Raw genomic sequence first — 18,377 nt, 5'->3', positions numbered from 1 at the left:
AGAGAAGAGAGCACTGGAGATTCATCAGTATTTTTAAGTCCTCAGTTCTTGCATCTGCTCTGGCAGAATCACTGAGTATCAAGGGCTCACATTTTCCTGTGATCAGGTTCTGCACCTTCTACTTCATAACAGAAAGAGACATGTTAATAAAGTAATTTTAATTTCCTGTAAAGGAGTTCCCTCCTTGGGATGTGACTGTATAATATTAAAGCTTTTCAAACTCTTTATACAAATGAAAAGCTGAAGTTAAAAATGTAAATATACAAAATCTCAAAATTCCATTTATGTTATGTAGGACTAGAGACATACACACAAACACACATATATATTTTAAAATAATAATTGAGTCCATTATCACTCCTCTATATATAAACTCAAGGTCTTGCTTGTTTCATGTTTTCAAATATATTTTAGACCTGAAAAACTCTGCCAAAGATAAATCTGTGTCAACAGTAATGACTGTATCTAAGTCAAGTTTCCTCATTATTGAGAAAGCACAACTTAAAGCATATTTTTTCTAAAAAGATTCACAGTGCTACAGCTCATGAAACATTTCCAAGTTGCAATCAAAAACTGCTCAATCAAGATCAATCTGTTTATGACTAATTTATCTGAATACTTACTTGTAGGAAACAGAATAACTGATAAAAAATAGTTATTGAACTGCATATCGTAGAGAAGATTCCGAATGTAAAAGTTGGAGGGTGTTTTTCTTTAAAAAGACAAATTTATTTTTCTGCTCCTTGCACAAAGGTTTGCCATCAGTCAAGAGCTCTTGTTTCCACAGGAAACAGTGGCAATTAGAAGTGGACAAATTCCAATGATTTGGCAGAACAACGTATCGCCTCCCCGTAGAATGGGAGATCAGAAAGACTGCAACCTGTAGTAAGACAGCAGTTACCATTTCCACTGGAAACAAGCACAGCTACTACTGAGGAGCCATGAAAACTCACCAGCTTTTCCTCCACAGCACAGAAGCAAGACTGCAAACATGCCAGAAAGCTACTGGACCGTAGGGATCAATGGGGGAAAAGTAATAAAAAAAATGAGATGATGTATTAAATCACAACTGAATAAAACTTGAGGAAAGCCTGAAATCAGGGAGCTACAACATTTTCATTTAAGTTTTCTTTTGTGAATTCATTCAAACTTACAGTCTCTGAAGCATTAATAAACAAATTCAGAGTTTTTGTGTACCTGTAGATGAAAAATAAAAGAAGATTCCCAAGGTGGAAGACTTGAGGGAGGATAAACTCTAAGTGAAGACCTAAGCACAGCATTCTTGACCAAGCATCCTCCTTCCCAAACGGCTGACACTCAGCCAATCAACTAATTCTGTGGCACTTGTTTTCTACAAAATGTTAGCATTAAGTGTTCGTCATGTAGTCAGGTCATACACATTAGTAGGAGTTTTTCAAAGTATGTTTAAACCACAACAATAATGACACTGGATTCTGTAATGATTACTGTGAAAATGGATAATTCTGAAAGAGTTGACAAAATAGGGAGGAGAGGAAGAAAATGAAAAAAAAAAATCAAAAAATCCATAATTTTTCTTTGTTAAAGCCATCACATTAGCAATTCATTTGAACATCCATTCTCATGTTCTTCAACATTACTCTTGTTCTCACTCTTGTATGTGGAAAGGAATAAGTTCTCTATCTGAGTCAAGAACTCTTCAGCAATGAAGCAGTTTGTTACCTTGCCCAAAGTCTTCCTCATGCACTCCAAGAGCTAGTCAAAAGAAGAGGAGATTTTTAAAAATTGTTAGTTTTACTGAGTTTATTTTTTTCCCCTTTCTACCTGGTAAGTATTCCAAAGGGATTTTTATTTATTTAGGATTAACACTACTCAAAGTGTTTAACCATACAATGGAAATCTTAGAAAGGAACAGTCACACGGGAACACGAGATTTAAAACCAATGCTTTAAAAGGAATTACACAACAGCTAAATTCAAGAGTATTCCAGCAACTCAATTTTAGATTTCAGTTGTTTATAAGCAAAGTCATGTTCAGAAGGGAAAAAAAAAAGGATGTGCGTAATTATTGTGTATATGTTTTCTGTTTATCTTTTGCTTTGGGTAGATTTTGTTACAGCTGTAGTTATTTAGAACTTGCACTGACTTCTAGTTTCCTGTCACTGGAAAACTAAAGTTCCTGCTTCCACGTGACAAATGCAGCGCAGCACAGTTTCACTGACTGATCAAAGGACTAGGAAGTCCAGATCTTCTCTCAAAATGCACACAGTTCTCAGCACTGAAAGCATGCAACACACTGAGAAGAGATATTGTTAATCTGACAGTCATCCTTCACCAAACTGAGGTTAAAACTTGGTGTTTGCATGTCACCGCTGTCCCCATCTCTCTCAAACGAGGATCTTTATTCTCGCTGTGTTTCTAAGTTATTATGCTGCACTACAGAAGTAATTTATTGTGATTAGTTTACATCTCTGATTTGTAAAACCGTAACTTCAGGTGACTTCTAATGATGCAAACCAGATTTTTATTTAAAAACATTTAAAATTTAAAAACTAAAGAAGAAAACTTACTTTCTGCAAACAAGTCAGGTCAGAATCTCTATGAAAAATTTTATCCATGGGGACACTGCTGTTGAAAGAAAAACAAACAAGTCGTGCTGCTGTAGAAAGCAGACACACATCTTTACTGAAACATCAATAATAAACATGCAGAAATTCTAAACTGGCTATTCTGTATAATACAAGTAGACATTTACCTATGGCAGAGTCCATATTTTTCAATTATCCACCTTGTTTTTTCAAATATTAATTCCCACTGAGGTTCCTCCAACATCTGCTGTATTTCAAATTTGTAGGGCAGGCCTGTAAAGAATTGCACATGATTACCCAGTGTTTCCAGTAAACCAAACTTTTTAAATTTCTTTTTCTTTCTTAACTTTAGGTGCAATCCCTTCCTTCCCCATAACTGTCTTAATTTCTTACTGACTGCAGAAGCTTGCAGTCCCATTACTTGCTAACGTTAAAGAGATTAAAGTAAAAGTATGACCTATTTTGGATTCCAAACTTCATTTTGGTGGGAGTAGGGAACAAGCCTGTTCTCTCCCTACCTTTGCCAATTCCTCACGCCATAAAGAAGCATGCAGAAATCTACTATATAACAGAAAAATGGCAAAATAAGCTTAGCTTTTATAATGTGGTGTGACTTACCACTCCTGTCTTTCTAAGATCTGTGTGGTTCATAGAATCATAGAATGGTTTGAGTTGGAAGGGACGTAAAGATCATCCAGTTCCAACCCCCCTGCCATGGGCAGGAACATCCCACCAGATCAGGCTGCCGAAGGCCCCATCCAACCTGGCCTTGAACACCTACAGGGATGGGGCAGCCACAGCTTCCCTGGGCAACCTGTGCCAGTACCTCCCCACCCTTATCTGATTTAAATCTTCTCCCTTCCAATTTAAAGTTAAGTGAATGAAAAAGGTTTTGGTGTTTGTGTATGCACTGGCTGCTGAAGTAGTGAACTACTATTCTAGGTTTCAGAGGAATTTTGTTCCTAAAGGAAAAAATTTCTCTGGTTTTTGCAGATGGTGGAAGAGGAATTTAGAAAGTATTCTAAAGGAACACCAGAAAATTACTAGCAGAACATAGTTCACTGTCCTGAGGGAGAAAGACACTAACTTTCAATAAGTCATCAAAAGTAAAGCCTTCCCAAGATCATGAGACCTTAATGAGATAAATGCATGCTTTCTAACTAGACGTCAGAGTAAGTGAAAAGAAAGCAATAAACTCAATTTCCTATCTGAATACATCTCAAATGTGAAGTGTTCAGTGCAGAATGCGTTTCCAAGCGTAAGAATTCATCTACAGAAATATTTATGGCTGATATGAAACACTAAAGTTTATTCATTTACAGAGTTTACATTTACATTTATACAGCACTACTGCCACTGTATGGCTTTTCTAAAGCGCTGGAGGAGAGACCATGTTGTAAACAGCTGATTTCAGGACATACGTTTTCTGTCTGAGGTGTCCTAATGTTTATGTGACCAAAATAATGTCTACTCTAAAGGCAGATAAAGATTCCAAGTATTTTAACTCCACAGCGCAAGAGTGGGATGCATGGGAAATGAGGATAAGGTTATGGATCTATCAGTATGGTAAACAGGAATCATGGCACAGATGTGGCCGTCACATCACTTCCCCCAGGACTATGAAGCGAGTCTCCAGGCAGATGGTCTCCCTTGCTTACTTCCACAGGAAAAAACAGAGGGGGAACTGTCGGTTCACATGGCCTCTGCAATTACCTTGCCAAGAAAACTGGAAACCTCAGAATCTGGATGCAAAAATCAGGACTTAAATGGGGAAGGAGGAGGAGAGAGAAGAGGCAGCTACCATTTGTCCTCAAATTAATGTCATGGTGTGAGCAGAAGATCTGATCGTCACTTGAAATGCTTTAAGTTTTACATGCTATATGTTCTTAACTATTCAAGAAAGGAAAAAATGCTGTTTTCATGGAATGCCAATGACGCTTTTAATCACAAATTTGTTCTTTTAGTTGGGATTCTCTCCAGTACAGCATTTAATCTTTTATATCTGGTCTTTTCCTGGACACCTGGCAAGTTTGCTCCTTTGACTTTCTGAATGCTATGTTACTCAAATAAGGATTTTTGGCCCCTATAGTGGCCAATTTTTTGCCACAGCACTTCTGCCTCCTGGATCAGAGGATCCATCCGTTCAGAATTGCATGATGCAGCACAGTGTAAGCCACACATACGAAGCAGTTTCTCAGCTGTTCCTATGGATCCAGTCTGTAAATAACAGTGACCCTTGTCCCAGACTTTTAATTTCTTTTACAAGTTATGCAAAATACTAATAAAGGAAAACTATTTTTTATCCATTTATACCTGTATATTCTTGTCATGGCATTATGGATTACCTGCACGACTACTCTGTAAGTGAAATTCCTGGCTTCATACAGCACAAGTGACCGACATAAATATATAACTATTTCTCAAGTCCAAGAATAGACAACATTTTTACCACTAGTATCAAAAAGGCAAAGAAAAATTAAGACAATGGACATATTGGGACTTACGATAGGAACCATCAGAGCTGATCTCATCGCTAATTACTAGACAAGTAATCTGAGAATACGGCAGAGGATTATTTCGGTTGTAAGGACTGATAATCATTCCAATGAACATGGCACCACCCCTGGAGAAATAACTCTAAAAAACAAAACAACACACAACCCCACACACGAGTAATACAACCTCCATCACAACAACATTCTGAAATTAAAATAATAGAATTTCTGTTAATTTAAGAACAAACTGATTTTAAGATGCTTTAGAGCAATAACGTGTAACACTATTGTAAATAGCGGGGAGGCTTCAGGGTTGTTTGTGCTTTTTTTTTTTTGCTATATATTTACTTGTAAAGTACAGACCACAAGTACCTGGTATTTAGCTTGAGTGTCAATATCTCGTATCGAGGGGTTGGGGTCAAAGGCCGGGTGAGAATGGTACCATCCAATAACACTGTACCCTCTGGCAGCCAAAGTTTCTGAGGCCTGCGTTTGAGACACTGGATCCATCTCGCACTGCAGTCCTGTACTGAGACTATTGCATGGCTCTGCTGCACAGACCTGTTAAAAAAGCCTCCAGATGGATAAATGCAAGAAATCTCCATCAGTTAAATAAAACAAAGAATTTTAAGAGTCATATACCAGATCTTCCTCATGACAGAGTTAACAGGCCAACACCTGAACATAAGCATAACTCTTAACACTTCAAGGCTATGGTAATGAACTTCAACTTAAGCATATTATTGTAGTCACCCTTCAGAAATAACATTTACATCTGTTCAAATTATACATAATAATCATAACAGTTCTAATAGTTTAGAGAAAATGGAAAAAGACAAACACTTACTTCTACAATTTTATCAGCTTCAGAGTATCTTCCACCCAGCAGCCCTATTACTTCTGCCATAGACACGTGAGAGTGCTAGAATGATGCCAAACAATTATTGTTATATTCAATAAGTTGAAGTTGTAGAACTTCTAGTTTTGATCCGCACATGACAGAATATATTGGCTTCAAAGCTACAAGTAGGTAATTTCTCAGTGACATTTAGAAAGAAAACTTAGGACAGCTAAAGATTCTCAAATACCTAGTGTTTCCATTGAAAGCAAACAGAACAGATCATGTTTGCTCATTTTATACACACATGCACAGTGCATTTGTATAACGCTTTCACACAGGAAGCTTCAAAACCTGATGCTTGTGCAATGCTGCGCAGTGCTGAACAACTCCACGAATTTTGGTAGAGCTTGTAGTTATGAAAACCCTCCCCCATTGCTTTATAAACACAAAATCTATTCCCAAACTGATAGGAAATGAACCCATAAGATTTCAAAATGGCAGTCTATTTTAGAGAGCAGCTTTAAGCAAATTATATTTAAAGTATGAAGGAGAGTAGTAAGCACTGACACTCTTACTGGTGTAAAACCATATACCTTCTAGAAAAACTAAGCACAATATAAAGACACATTAATCGCTAGGGCCTTCGTTTAGTACCAGATTTTCACTGCTAAAGTTGATTGGAAAGAAGTTAATGTAAGTACTGTATTTCTCAATCTTCTTACACTGCTCATAAAAGAGTAGAGGAAAAAAACCCTATATAACCCCACAACATCTACTTCATAACTGAAAGGTGAAACCATCCTCACCAAATCCATTATTAAAAGTGCTTCAGAAGACACTTTCACCTGAAAAGGCTCCTGAAATGATAAACGCAATAATGAGTACAAGAAAAGTAACCTAAGTAATAAAGCATTCTTGATTCTTCACTCATAGGTACATACCTGTTTTTCTTCAGTGAATAAACAGCATGGTATCAGCTGAAAGGGATCAAAGGAACTATAAAATGAAAGAAAATTTCTCTAAAGATGTAGGACAGTCAGGAAACTTTTATGTTTCCCTCTGTCTCCTTGGCAGAGGAGGAATGACATTTTTCTCTACTGGATTATTCATGCCACACTAGGAAGACTTCCACTAAATATAGAAACTTAACTACCCACACTCTTGAACTTCAATACAAAGCAGTTGAAAGGCACATATTATTTCAGACCGTTATACATATTAATGACTTGCATCCAGTCTGATGCTACCCAAGACATTTGTTTCACTTCTAGAAGATTTATGTTTGGACATAATGTACATCAAATAATACCTTTTTATTTGTCTTGAACCTTTAGAAGACTTTGCAGGTTTAAATTTTTCTTCTTCTCTTCTTCTTGCTAATTCTTCAGCAGAAAGGTGCTAAAAAAATGTTTAAAAAGTAAACTTGTCTTAACATTTTCACTGCTGTTTCAGTACTGTTCTGAAAACCAACCCAGAATATTCTTTACATCACTGTTCTCTTGATACGCTATAAGTTTGTGTGTTACAGGACTATCCAAATAGCCACAAAAGAAACAAGCAGTGTGAACGTAATGACACTCAGAGATCCAGTCCACAAGGTGCCTGATGAGAGGATTCTTACATTCCCCAAGTCAATCAAATTCAGTAAAATCACAGCCTGCATTGCAAGCCAAGCATAAATGCAAAGGTGATAAATAAAGAGAAAATCTGCCATCTCTATCCGTGGACAGCATTTACCATGACCCCTCGGTAAGGACGAGGTTTTTCAAACTTTATTTCAATCCAAATTTGTATTTTGCAGAAAGTGTTAGTATTATTAACCACAGTTACTGAAAAATAAGGATGGCTTTTATAACATTATAGAAAGAATTGTTACATATCCTTATTGTAACACCGTATTCATGTTAGTTATTCTTATTACTGAAGGCTCTACAAGAAAAACAGTATGTTTACAGTTCCTCATTTTTGTCTGGAGGGACAGACATGCTCGAGTGCACATTAAGCTTCCAAATATTCTATAAAATACTTAAAACTTTTAAGAAATTTTCTAAGCATTTCATAAGCCACAGCATTACTGAAGATATTGCTAGCAGCAGAATTAATATTAGGAACTCGTATCTTCTGCGTTATAAGCACAAAGAAATCAATAGGACTGACAAAAAATAAATATTTAAATCTTACTCTCCTATCCCCTACTGTTTGTGTCAGTAGGCAGGTAACCGAAAACAAAGGGTCACTAAATCTCCTGCAAGACAAGGCAAAGAGCTTTCTAGGCTTAAAACAGTGCAGGGCCACACAGGCTCACAACATAAACACCTTTGTAAACACCAAAGTACAGCTGTATTTATCAGCTGCTACATTACTTTCAAACTACTGCTTCCACAGAGAGCACCACCTACTACACAATTGCTTCCCTTGTATATTTGACACACCACCACCTGCTAGCAATTAGCAAGAATTAATTCTGTAAGGAAAGTTTAAGCCATAGAATAGTTACCTCAAACGTCTGTCCTTCCAAATCCTTCGCATCACACCAGTTTCCCCAAGGGTCTCGCACTCGCCGTCTTCTTGTACGCTGCAACAAGGAAATCAGCACAAGTCAAGGACCTTACTCCGGAAAAAATCTTCACTTACTTTATCTAATCAGCCATAAGGACATTGTCCAAAAGGTTACTGCCACATGAATGTCACTAACACTACGATGTATTTCCAGAAAAGAAATAACACCCTGGAGTTCTGTAGGATGAAGTAGTTCACAATCTTCGAGGAAATATCAGTGAAGTTTTCAGGTTTTAAGGCTGTAAAGCATAAAACCTGGCTATTGCTCTAGGGTTCACCAACATCTCTGACAGCAGAAGTGCATTATCATCTAGCTCTGAATTATAGCTCGAACAATGCAAAAAGCTATAAAGCCAGTACACTGACATCTAGGATATGCTACAATTCTTCATGTTTCAGGTATGCTTTTTTTTTTAGAGAGATTTATTTAGTTTTTTTCTCATCAACTCATTTATTTTGCTATGAAGTACTTAAAAACGATATATTAAATGTGAATAAGAAAATTAAACCTGGCAAGCCTTGGTAATTCATGTAGTTATAAAGAAGTTACTACTAATTTTGAGCACAAGGCTCTCAGTAAATCATACTGTATATCCGGTATACTTAACAGTTCAAATGCAAGCAACTTAATCACACACAACACACTCCACTTTTTTCTGGCTAATATGTAACCCATAGAGAAATCAAATACGTAAGATAGCAGGAGTTCAGGCAGAAACCCATCAGACAGCAGAACTTGTACTCAAACCAACACTGGAACTACAGGGCATTCCAATGAAACTGCAAACTGAATGAAAGGGCAAACTTCTTGTGATGCCCTAGCTTGAAACTGAAGGTTGAAGAGGCCTCCTCCACACTGAATGTTTTTTGCTGCCCCCACCTGCCTCACCAAACCATACCATGGATTGCAGACGCTGAGCAAGTTGGTACGCTTCCACTGTGTCTTTGCCTTCTTTGGACCGCGTTTTGTCCGCTGGCTGGGGCCGGTTATAGACAGCCTGTTCTACAGGACACAGGAGAGACACCATGCTTCAGGAAAGTATGAAGCCACTTACTTCTGGTACAGAGCCATGGATCACACAGCTAAGTGGTGAGAACAAATGCCATAAAGAAAAAAGCAACAACAAAAAAACCCACAGTGACAAGACATCTCTTGATGTCCACATTACTAACTGATTATATAACCCTCTCCCACTATCACAGCATTTTTAAGATAGGAAAACATCCTTTCCTATTGTTAATTTATTTCAGACAAAATGTATTTCAGGCCATTCCTTCTCTCCTAGGTGACTATCATCCAGCTTTGGACCAAAGTAAATTCAGAGAGACTAAACCAACTTAGAAGTGTACATATATTTTTAACTTGGCACCTAATTTTAACATTTGAACCTCATAAAAACTTGCCTTGAGAATGAAGACACTGTTTTTCACTTAGGAAACAGTAAAGTCAGTACAGGAAAAGAATGAATAACTTGAACTCTGTCTTACAGAGAGGGAGGGCAGAATTTCAGATACAGAGATATCAGAAAAATAATCCACACTGGACACACAGAAAAGCACAAAACAAAACACCACCCCACCAGCTGGTGTGCAGTAAATGGGAAAGGGCTGGGGCAGGAAAAAAGAACCAAAAAAGAAAGGAAAAGGTCTTTCGTAAAACCAAAAATCCATAATCCTGTAAGCAGGTTACAAGCTCCTCTGGATTTTCACAGGTCATGAGACACAACCTGCTCAGGGCTCCTTCCTAGCAAGGACTAACATGTATCCCTTGTGAGCGGTACACCCTAATGCTGAGCGCCACCTTCAACACTGCTACCAAAGTAGGGTGCAGCTGCATGGTTGGAACACAACTACATTAAACACAGTCCAAGCAGAGATTCTCTCCTACAGAACTGAAATTTAACGACGATTACTATTTAAGACATTAAGACTACAGAGAAGTTGGAGGATTACCCACATGAATGCTTGATTCCGATTAAGTGCAGTCATTCATGCTTCAATGAACCAAACTTATGACTTTTCTTTTAAGGAATCACCTGCTAATCTTCATTCACATGGAAATATTCATTTTAATAAAAAAAAGCTGACAGTCAACAATAGATGTATTCGATGAGAACTGATTAGAATATAAGTTCTGAATTGATTCCAATGAAAACATCCTTACCACAGCCAAAATTAATCGCTCCTATTAATTCCAAGTATGTGTGGATCCGTCCAATGCAGTTAACATCACCACAGTTCTTCAGGCCTGGACGTACTGAAGTCTTATTCAGGTACTTGGGTTTACACCTCTCCCTAAAAAAAAAGTATGGCACATTGTCAAACAGCAAAATAAATCGGGGGGAGGGAGGAGCTGTGTGACTTCAGCCAAGGTTAAGATAAGTCACTGAAGCAGCGTTTTCCCTTCACAATGCACACACTACACAGGGCGATCACAGCAAACACACAAATTTCACAAAACATATATTTTAGAGTTATTTATACACATTCATACTTATGCAGAGTGTAACTTGTGTTCCATGCATTAAAACAAACCCTTCAACACAACTGGTGCCAGGAAGGAATAACTACTTGGACGTACTACGATACCATTAAACTAATCACAGGCTTCCTTGGTGTATTAAATAAGCCTGTTTTGACTTTCTGTTCACTTATTACTTGCTTTAAAACTGACACTGAATCATTACAGTTTAGCACCTCTCTGGTACGGAGTTTTAGAGTTTCTTTGCAACTAGAATAAGCTAATACACAACAGAACTGAATGTGAACAGTGTTAAACTTGGCAATTCTTCCTACCTGAAAGCAAGTTAACCAACACAAGAAGCACACAAATCTCTTAACAGAACACATTAAGCCTGCTACCACTTATCACTAAGGTTCTTTAAACTTAAGGTTCTCTGATTCTTCAGAGGTGGAATATGAAATATCCACTACTCCAAATTGAGTCTTAATTTGAACTATTTTCTTTGGTCAACAACATTTGCTCTAGCACAGACTATTTCTTCTGGCTGCTCTTCTGTAAATGCAGTACCACAATGCCTGCAGAACTCTTTATGGATTTGATTTCATTAGTTATTTTGAGGAACCATTTCTTGAAACCATATATGCATCGATATATATAAGAAGACAAAAGCTGGAAGAAAATAATGTAATCAAAGTGGATGCAGCTTGTTCTGATATACAACACTCATTTTCATAATGCTGCAAAGTATTTTTATTGCTTAGCTTCCAGAATGCCAGAAAAAAATGAGAAGATGCAAAAGAAGCATTAAAAACATCAGCGTTCTTCACTGGCAGTCTTTATAAGGCTACCATAAAAGTATTTTTAGTCTTTTCAGAAGTAAGCTATTAGCATTAAGTAGTAAAACAAAGCAGAACACAAAGCCTTTTAATCACTTATTTCAGTGAATTAAATTAATGCATTTTACCATTGATCCAAAATATAATTCCTAATTTTCAAATAACGCTCTGGTGTTTTGGCCTGGCGCCCTTCAAAAAATTCAGGAACAGCTTGCTTTTCTTCTTCCAGAATGATGCTTCTGTCAACCTCCACTTCTTGATCAGGTGGCTTAAGCTCCTCTGCTTCTTCTTGATGATCCTCATCCACTTGGCGGGGAGAAGGAAAAAGCAATCCGTTACCAGCGAGGTCTCTCTGTTCCTCTCTTGGTTCATGATCAGTAGCTTGTGTAGTACCATGAGATGTTACTACTCTGCCTTGTTCGGCTTTCTCAACAAAGTTATTGCATTGCCGGTAATCTAAGTTCAGGGAATTAGCACCGTTCAGGTGCTGAGAACACGCTGCTGCAACACTTGGAAATACTAATGCATCCACTGTATCTGGCTTGGTAGGTCGAGGATCTTCTTTAGGTAAAGAAATTGCAGAACTATGTCCAACAGATAAAACCACATGTTCCGTTCCTTTTGTTTCTTCTACTGGACTTCTTGAAATAACAGACAATTCAGATTTTCCAGTTTCTTGCTGGAAGGTAGGAGAAAGTAGTTCATCTATGTCATCAGTTATGTCTACTTCCTCATCATCTGACAGCTTTTCAATCTTCACTGCATTCAGATTGGGGTCGGCAAGGCCTCTCAAGTTTCCAGATGACCACGCTGCTACCCTTATCCCATCCTCAACAGGAAGACTGCTGCCACTCTGACTTTGCTCTTCCTTTTCAGAATCACTGTTTTTCGCCTAAGGAAAACAAAAACAAAGAGTATTTTTGGGAGGGAAAACCAAAACAAACCACTCTGCCTCCCAAACAGAACTATTTCAATTGAACAGCAGACATTCTGGTGCATTTCTTAACCTTTTAATACATTTTAATCCATTGCAACTGACTTTTATACAGCATCACAGGTGTATTTCTGTACCAAGTGTAAATTAATATGTATTTCCATTCAGAAAAGCCCAGACAGTAGTCATTTCTTCTTAAATGCTCCCGAAGACTAAAACGAAGCTAAAGCTGAAACTACAACACATCTGAAACAGTTGTGTAGTGGAAAACAAGTATTTTCAGACTAACAACCAACAGTATAAGAGACTGCAATTATACTGCATTTATTGTCTAGTTATGCCAGCAATAAAAACACTGAAGTCATTCTAGGAACTTGAAATCAGCCCGACTCCATATTTAAATCTGCAAAAGAGTATATTCTACTTTTCTGAATGTGGGAATACAGGAAAATCAATGGATGTCACTGCTCTGGACTCTTGTAAAGCCTTTGACACAGTCTCCCACAACATCCTTCTCTCTAAATTGCAGAGATAGGGATTTGATGAGTGGACTGTTCAGTGGATAAGGAACTGGTTGAATGGTCACATCCAGAGAGTAGTGGTCAACAGTTTGATGTCCAGATGGAGATCCGTGACAAGTGGTGTCCCTCAGGACAGGGAAAGATTTAGATCAGACATTAGGAAGAAATTCTTCACCATGAGGGTGGTGAGGCACTGGCACAAGTTGCCCAGGGAAGTTGTGGATGTCCCCTCCCTGAAGGTGTTCAAGGCCACGTTGGATGGGGCTTTGAGCAGCCTGGTTTGGTGGGAGGTATACCTGCCCATGGCAGGGAGGTCAGAACTAGATCTTTGAGGTCCCTCCCAACTCAACCCATCCTATGAGTTTATGAAATGCAACATGTACTTTACCAGCACTACCAGGAAAAGACAGACTAAAATCAAGCTACATGTACAACAGCACACTTGTCAGACAAGCTTTTTGCTAACTACAGAGACATGCTGTTTACCTTGTTCTTAAAATACTGCCGAGCATAGCTCTTTACTTGTAGAACAGTACGACTTCCAATCAACTTGGCAATTTTTGTCCACCGGCGGCCAAATTTCACCTAGTACAGAGCAGCACATTCAAGTTACCCAAACTCTAACATTCCAGACGTTGTGCTTAAAGTGCCAAAAGAGTTTAAAAATTCAATTATTCATTACAAATGCACAAACAGTACAGCAAAACGTGGTAAAGAACCTTGCTACTCATATTGTCTCAAGAAGAAAACTGCATCCAACAGTTATTGCTATTGTTAACTAAAGTATCTTCTTCACCCAATTGAGGCATGCAGTAAATTATGCTACCAACTAACCCAAAGAATCCAACTGAAATGGATTTATACTTAGTGAAGTAAACCCTTTTACATTTAGAGATCATAACCCCTAAAGACTTCAGAACAGTGGTTAAAGGATTTCATTCACGGATTTCCCGTAAACACAAGCTACACTTCCTGTACTTAACTACAGCATTATGGTTGTACTGTTCATAAAGCTCTACATTTGAGATATATTGTGACCTTAAATTGTCATCAGCCTCACATGAATGAAATCTGGTAAACAAAGCCACTTTGGGGGATTCATCAACATAAATCTTACTTATCAGTACACTCTCAGAAGATGACAATTATTTAGAAGTAAAAACCAGAAGCAGATAAATAGAACATGCTTATTTATATTAATTATAACTTTGCTAATAAACTAATGACATCTCTTCACAATACTACATATATAAACAAACTTACCAGTCCGTGTTCAAACAGTTCTTTTTCTTCTGATGTCCACTTTAATGAGTAGCTTGCTGATTTTGTAGGTGATCGCACCCTAGGAAAATAAGAAACAGCAGTGAGTGCTTTCTTAAAAATATATATTCTCAAATCCCAGTAACTGAAGGCAACTTCTGACAGAGGAGGGCTACTGCCCATCTTCTGCAGAACGCATGGTATTGCTCTAAATATGGATGCGGCCGGCAAATAAAGCAACAAGAAACATGTCAGCTCCTCCATCACAAAGGAAGATTCAAGGCAATGCAACTTTCATCACTAACTAATGGGACAAAATACACAGAAGCAGCAAACAGAAAAGTTCATGCAAGAAAGCCAACTAGAAGTAATAGGTGTTTCTTCTGTAAGGACCACTGTGCTAGAAAAAACAAAGTAGCTTACTCCTACTATTACACACAAGAGTATTTCTTTGTGCAGAAAGGTCTCTGAAATAATTTTGTACAGCCAAACAAAAGGAACTAAAGAACTATAGCTTTTTTTTTTAACAAGTGTCTGGAAACTTAACAAAAGTTAAAAGGTAACTTAAAAAAGGTTAAAAATACAACTCAATCTTAAAAAAGATACATACATAACTTTTCCAGTTTTCTTATGCGGGCTGCAAATAAAAAACAAAGTGAAAATAAAAATTAATAATTGCAATGCTGTTGCATATCTCATATCTCAGCAAATAACCGTATTTTGGAAGGACTTTCCATTTCTTCTCAGAATTTTTCCCAGAACACAGCTTACCTTTTTGTAGATCTTTTCTCTGCTTCCTTTTGACTGAGCCATATTTTTTCAGAAAGTGATTTATTAGATAAATAGTATCTGGTTTAGTTACTAAGTAAGGTTTTGAAGCATCAGAGTATGTATTTGTACAGATGAAAATTCTAACAACTGTATAGATTATAATAGTTCATAATTATTCAGATGTAAAAGCAAGTACTGCACTCTTTTCAAACTGAAACAAGCACAACTTCACACACTGCTGCTATTTTAATGCATAAGGAGGTGACATTTGACTTCTGAACCCTCATGCTCACCCTACTTGCAGCAAACTACATACCGTGTTTCTACAGCAGTATTTTTCCTTTTTAACTTAGAAAACATACTAAAGTAATTTTCATCATCCTGATACCTTACCTATTTTCAAAGTAAGCCTAAATAATTGATTTTATTAGGGAAACTTTAATTTTCTAAACTTTATTTTCTTGTTCTTCTATTTGAAACCAGAAATTTTTATGTTGTTATACAGGAAAACATACAAGCAACCAGCAAAAGGATACTCTTCTTCCAGCAACATTTTCTCAATGACAGCCCTGTTTTCTTCACTAATGCTGCTGTCCAGTGTCCATGGCTGCAAACAATATGTTTTAATATTTGAATTTTGCCACGCTGTTTCTTGGTTATCAAGAATACTGAATAGCTTATAATAATAAACAAAAAGCACTGTTTAAAAACCAAGTAAAGCACATACATGGAGGGAAGAAAATGGAGCAAACAGAAGTTCTGATAACCTTGCCACACGTAGCATTCATTTAAAAGCTACTTACCAGGCTGTTATCAGTTCTCCAAGAAGAATCGAGATAGTGATCCTGCAGCAAGCTTGAAGCTATGTTTTCATGATCTCTGAAAAAGATTCCAGTGTTCAAAATAACGTGAGCATATTCAAACAAAATGAATGCTGTCAAGGGATAATAATGTGTAGTAAATAACAAAAAATTTAACTGCAGTTGACAAAATTAGATGCTAAAATTAAAAACATATACTGCAGACTATAATACAACGTTACTCTTTATAGCATTCTACCAGACTCAGCATAAATCCCCCTCAGTGAGTCATTCTTTCAGTAATCTCAGTAGCAGTTCCGCGCCTATCTCTCTGCAGACTGTATGAGATATCAGGGAAACCCCGAACAGTAAAAATTCTTATCTGGAAAGACTGAAATCAGGAGGGACCATGTAAAATACACACAAATTTGAAAAGCCAGAGTTTTGTGGACAACTAAAAAGCTACATTTTTAATATTACAAGTGTCACAGAGCTGTATTATCTCCACTTAAAACTTATACATCTTTCCCTCAATAAGGTAAAAACATCTCCTTATAAAGAAAAAACAAAATTCCTCCACAGGAAAGCTCATATTTGCACAAAGTTTAATAGAAACCTATCGTACAGAATTGCTACCGCTTTTATGGGCTTCATCCAGATTATATTTGATCTTTTCTGTAAATAGCTACTAATTACTTTTAGAAAGCCATCGATCAATTCTTTGATTGTAGAGCAGCATTAAACCTCTTTAGTAATTTCTGTATTTACTTTTTCGTCATTCTTTTCATCCAGGACGTTCAGACTTTTCGAAAGACCAATCAGCCCGACATCTCTTGCAGTCTACCACAATTAAATCCCTTTGCTATCCCAAAACCCTCTGTGCCGGCGGCTCAAACCTCATTTTTTAGGCAAGGATAAACCCCGGCGCGGAGGCAGCGGGCGGCGCACGCCCTGCTGTTTCGGGAGCGCACCGGGACACAGGGGAGCGCACCGGGACACAGGGGAGCGCACCCTCTCGGCCCCCAGCGGCGGCTCCTCCGGGGCAGCACACGCTCCTCTCGTTCCGTCCGTGACAGCGCTGGCAGCGCCCTCCGAGACCGCGGGCTGACCCGACCCGACCCGACCCGATCTCCTGCGCCTCGTCCCCTGCCGGGCCCCCCGCCTTCCCGCGGCAGCCCACAGGCCCCGTTCCCCGCGCCGCCCACGCCGCGGGCCTCCACGGGCTCACGCTGAAGAGCCCGGGCCGCCCCTGGCTCACCCCGGCCCCGCCTCTGCGGGCCCCACCGCCGAGTCACCCTCGATGTCCACCTCCGGCTCCTCGGCCGCAGCCGCCATGCCGCCGGCACCGCAGATCGCGCGAGACCGGGCGGGAACAGCCAAGAGCGCGCGGCGCGTGCGCGACGGCCGCCCCCGGCGGGGGCGGGGCTTAGATAGGCGTGGCTACGCTATGGGATGGGCGGAGCCATGTGAGCCGGTGGGCGGGACTCGAGTAACGTGATGGGCGGGGCGGTGCTAGTGGGCGGGGCGAGGACGGGCGGGGCGGTGCTGCGGTAGGCGGGGCGATTTGCGGTGGCGGGCGGGGAAGCCATGGCGGGAGGGGGCGGAGCGTGAAGCGCGGGTGGGAGAGTGCTCTCAAGGAATGGTTTGGGGTGGAAGGGACCTTAAATGTCGTTCCGTTCCAACCCCCGTGCCATAGGCAGGGACATCCCACCAGATCAGGCTGCCCAAAGCCCCATCCAACCTGGCCTTGAACACTTCCAGGGATGGGGCAGCCACAGCTTCCCTGGGCAACCTGTGCCAGTGCCTCAGCACTCTCACAGTGAAGAAATTATTCCTAATGTGTAGCCTAAATCTGCCCACCTTCCGTTTATACCAATTGACCCGTGTCCTGTCACTACAAGCCTTTGTAGTCCCTCCCCAGCTTTCTTGTAGCCTCTTCAAGTACTGGAAGGTCATTATAAGTTCTCCTCAGAGCCTTCTCCAGGCTGAACAACCCCAACTCTCAGCCTGTCCTCATGTGAGAGGTGCTCCAGCCCTCTTATCATCTTTGTAGCCTCTTCTGGACCCGTTCCAACAGCTCCATTTACTTATATGTTGAGGACTCCAGAACTGGACACAATACTCCAGGTAGGGTCTTACAAGAGCATGGAGGGACAGAATCACCTCTCTCAACCTGCTGGTGATGTGGAAGATGCCACAGGGGTGCAGGATGAGGGTTGTGCAAGTTGTGTTGTAGCGTAGCTATAAAAGTCACAGCTTTATTCCTGTACATTCATAATAATAGAATTATAGAATGGTTTGGGTTGGAAGGGACTTTAAAGATAAGCTAG

General features: G+C 39.3%; 1 protein-coding gene across 2 annotated transcripts; it reads right to left on the bottom strand.

Moving 5' to 3' along the window:
* Positions 1-141: 141 nt before the first annotated feature.
* MYSM1 (Myb like, SWIRM and MPN domains 1) lies at positions 142-17,457 on the bottom strand. 2 transcript variants are annotated; one of them, XM_054072989.1, is made up of 20 exons: positions 17,306-17,457; positions 16,051-16,126; positions 15,784-15,854; positions 15,248-15,325; positions 15,087-15,113; positions 14,480-14,558; positions 13,703-13,801; positions 11,890-12,653; positions 10,626-10,756; positions 9,361-9,464; positions 8,400-8,477; positions 7,212-7,300; positions 6,844-6,898; positions 6,709-6,759; positions 5,909-5,983; positions 5,434-5,622; positions 5,071-5,203; positions 2,734-2,839; positions 2,549-2,606; positions 142-1,734 (listed from the first exon to the last, which is right to left on the bottom strand). In XM_054072989.1, exons 1-20 carry the CDS (start codon positions 17,380-17,382, stop codon positions 1,570-1,572), a joined length of 2,505 nt encoding a protein of 834 aa, XP_053928964.1. In that variant the 5' UTR covers positions 17,383-17,457; the 3' UTR covers positions 142-1,569. The 2 variants fall into 2 exon arrangements, with proteins under 2 accessions (XP_053928964.1, XP_053928965.1); XM_054072990.1 differs by lacking the exons at positions 142-1,734; positions 2,549-2,606; positions 5,071-5,203 and having other exon boundaries at positions 2,781-2,839.
* Between the last annotated feature and the right edge of the window lie 920 nt (positions 17,458-18,377).

Source organism: Cuculus canorus, chromosome 8 (genome assembly GCF_017976375.1).
Source record: "Cuculus canorus isolate bCucCan1 chromosome 8, bCucCan1.pri, whole genome shotgun sequence".
In the NCBI taxonomy this organism is placed as follows: Eukaryota; Metazoa; Chordata; class Aves; order Cuculiformes; family Cuculidae; genus Cuculus; species Cuculus canorus.
Note: the sequence above shows the minus strand (reverse complement) of the source record. Positions and strands in the feature narration are given on the sequence as shown.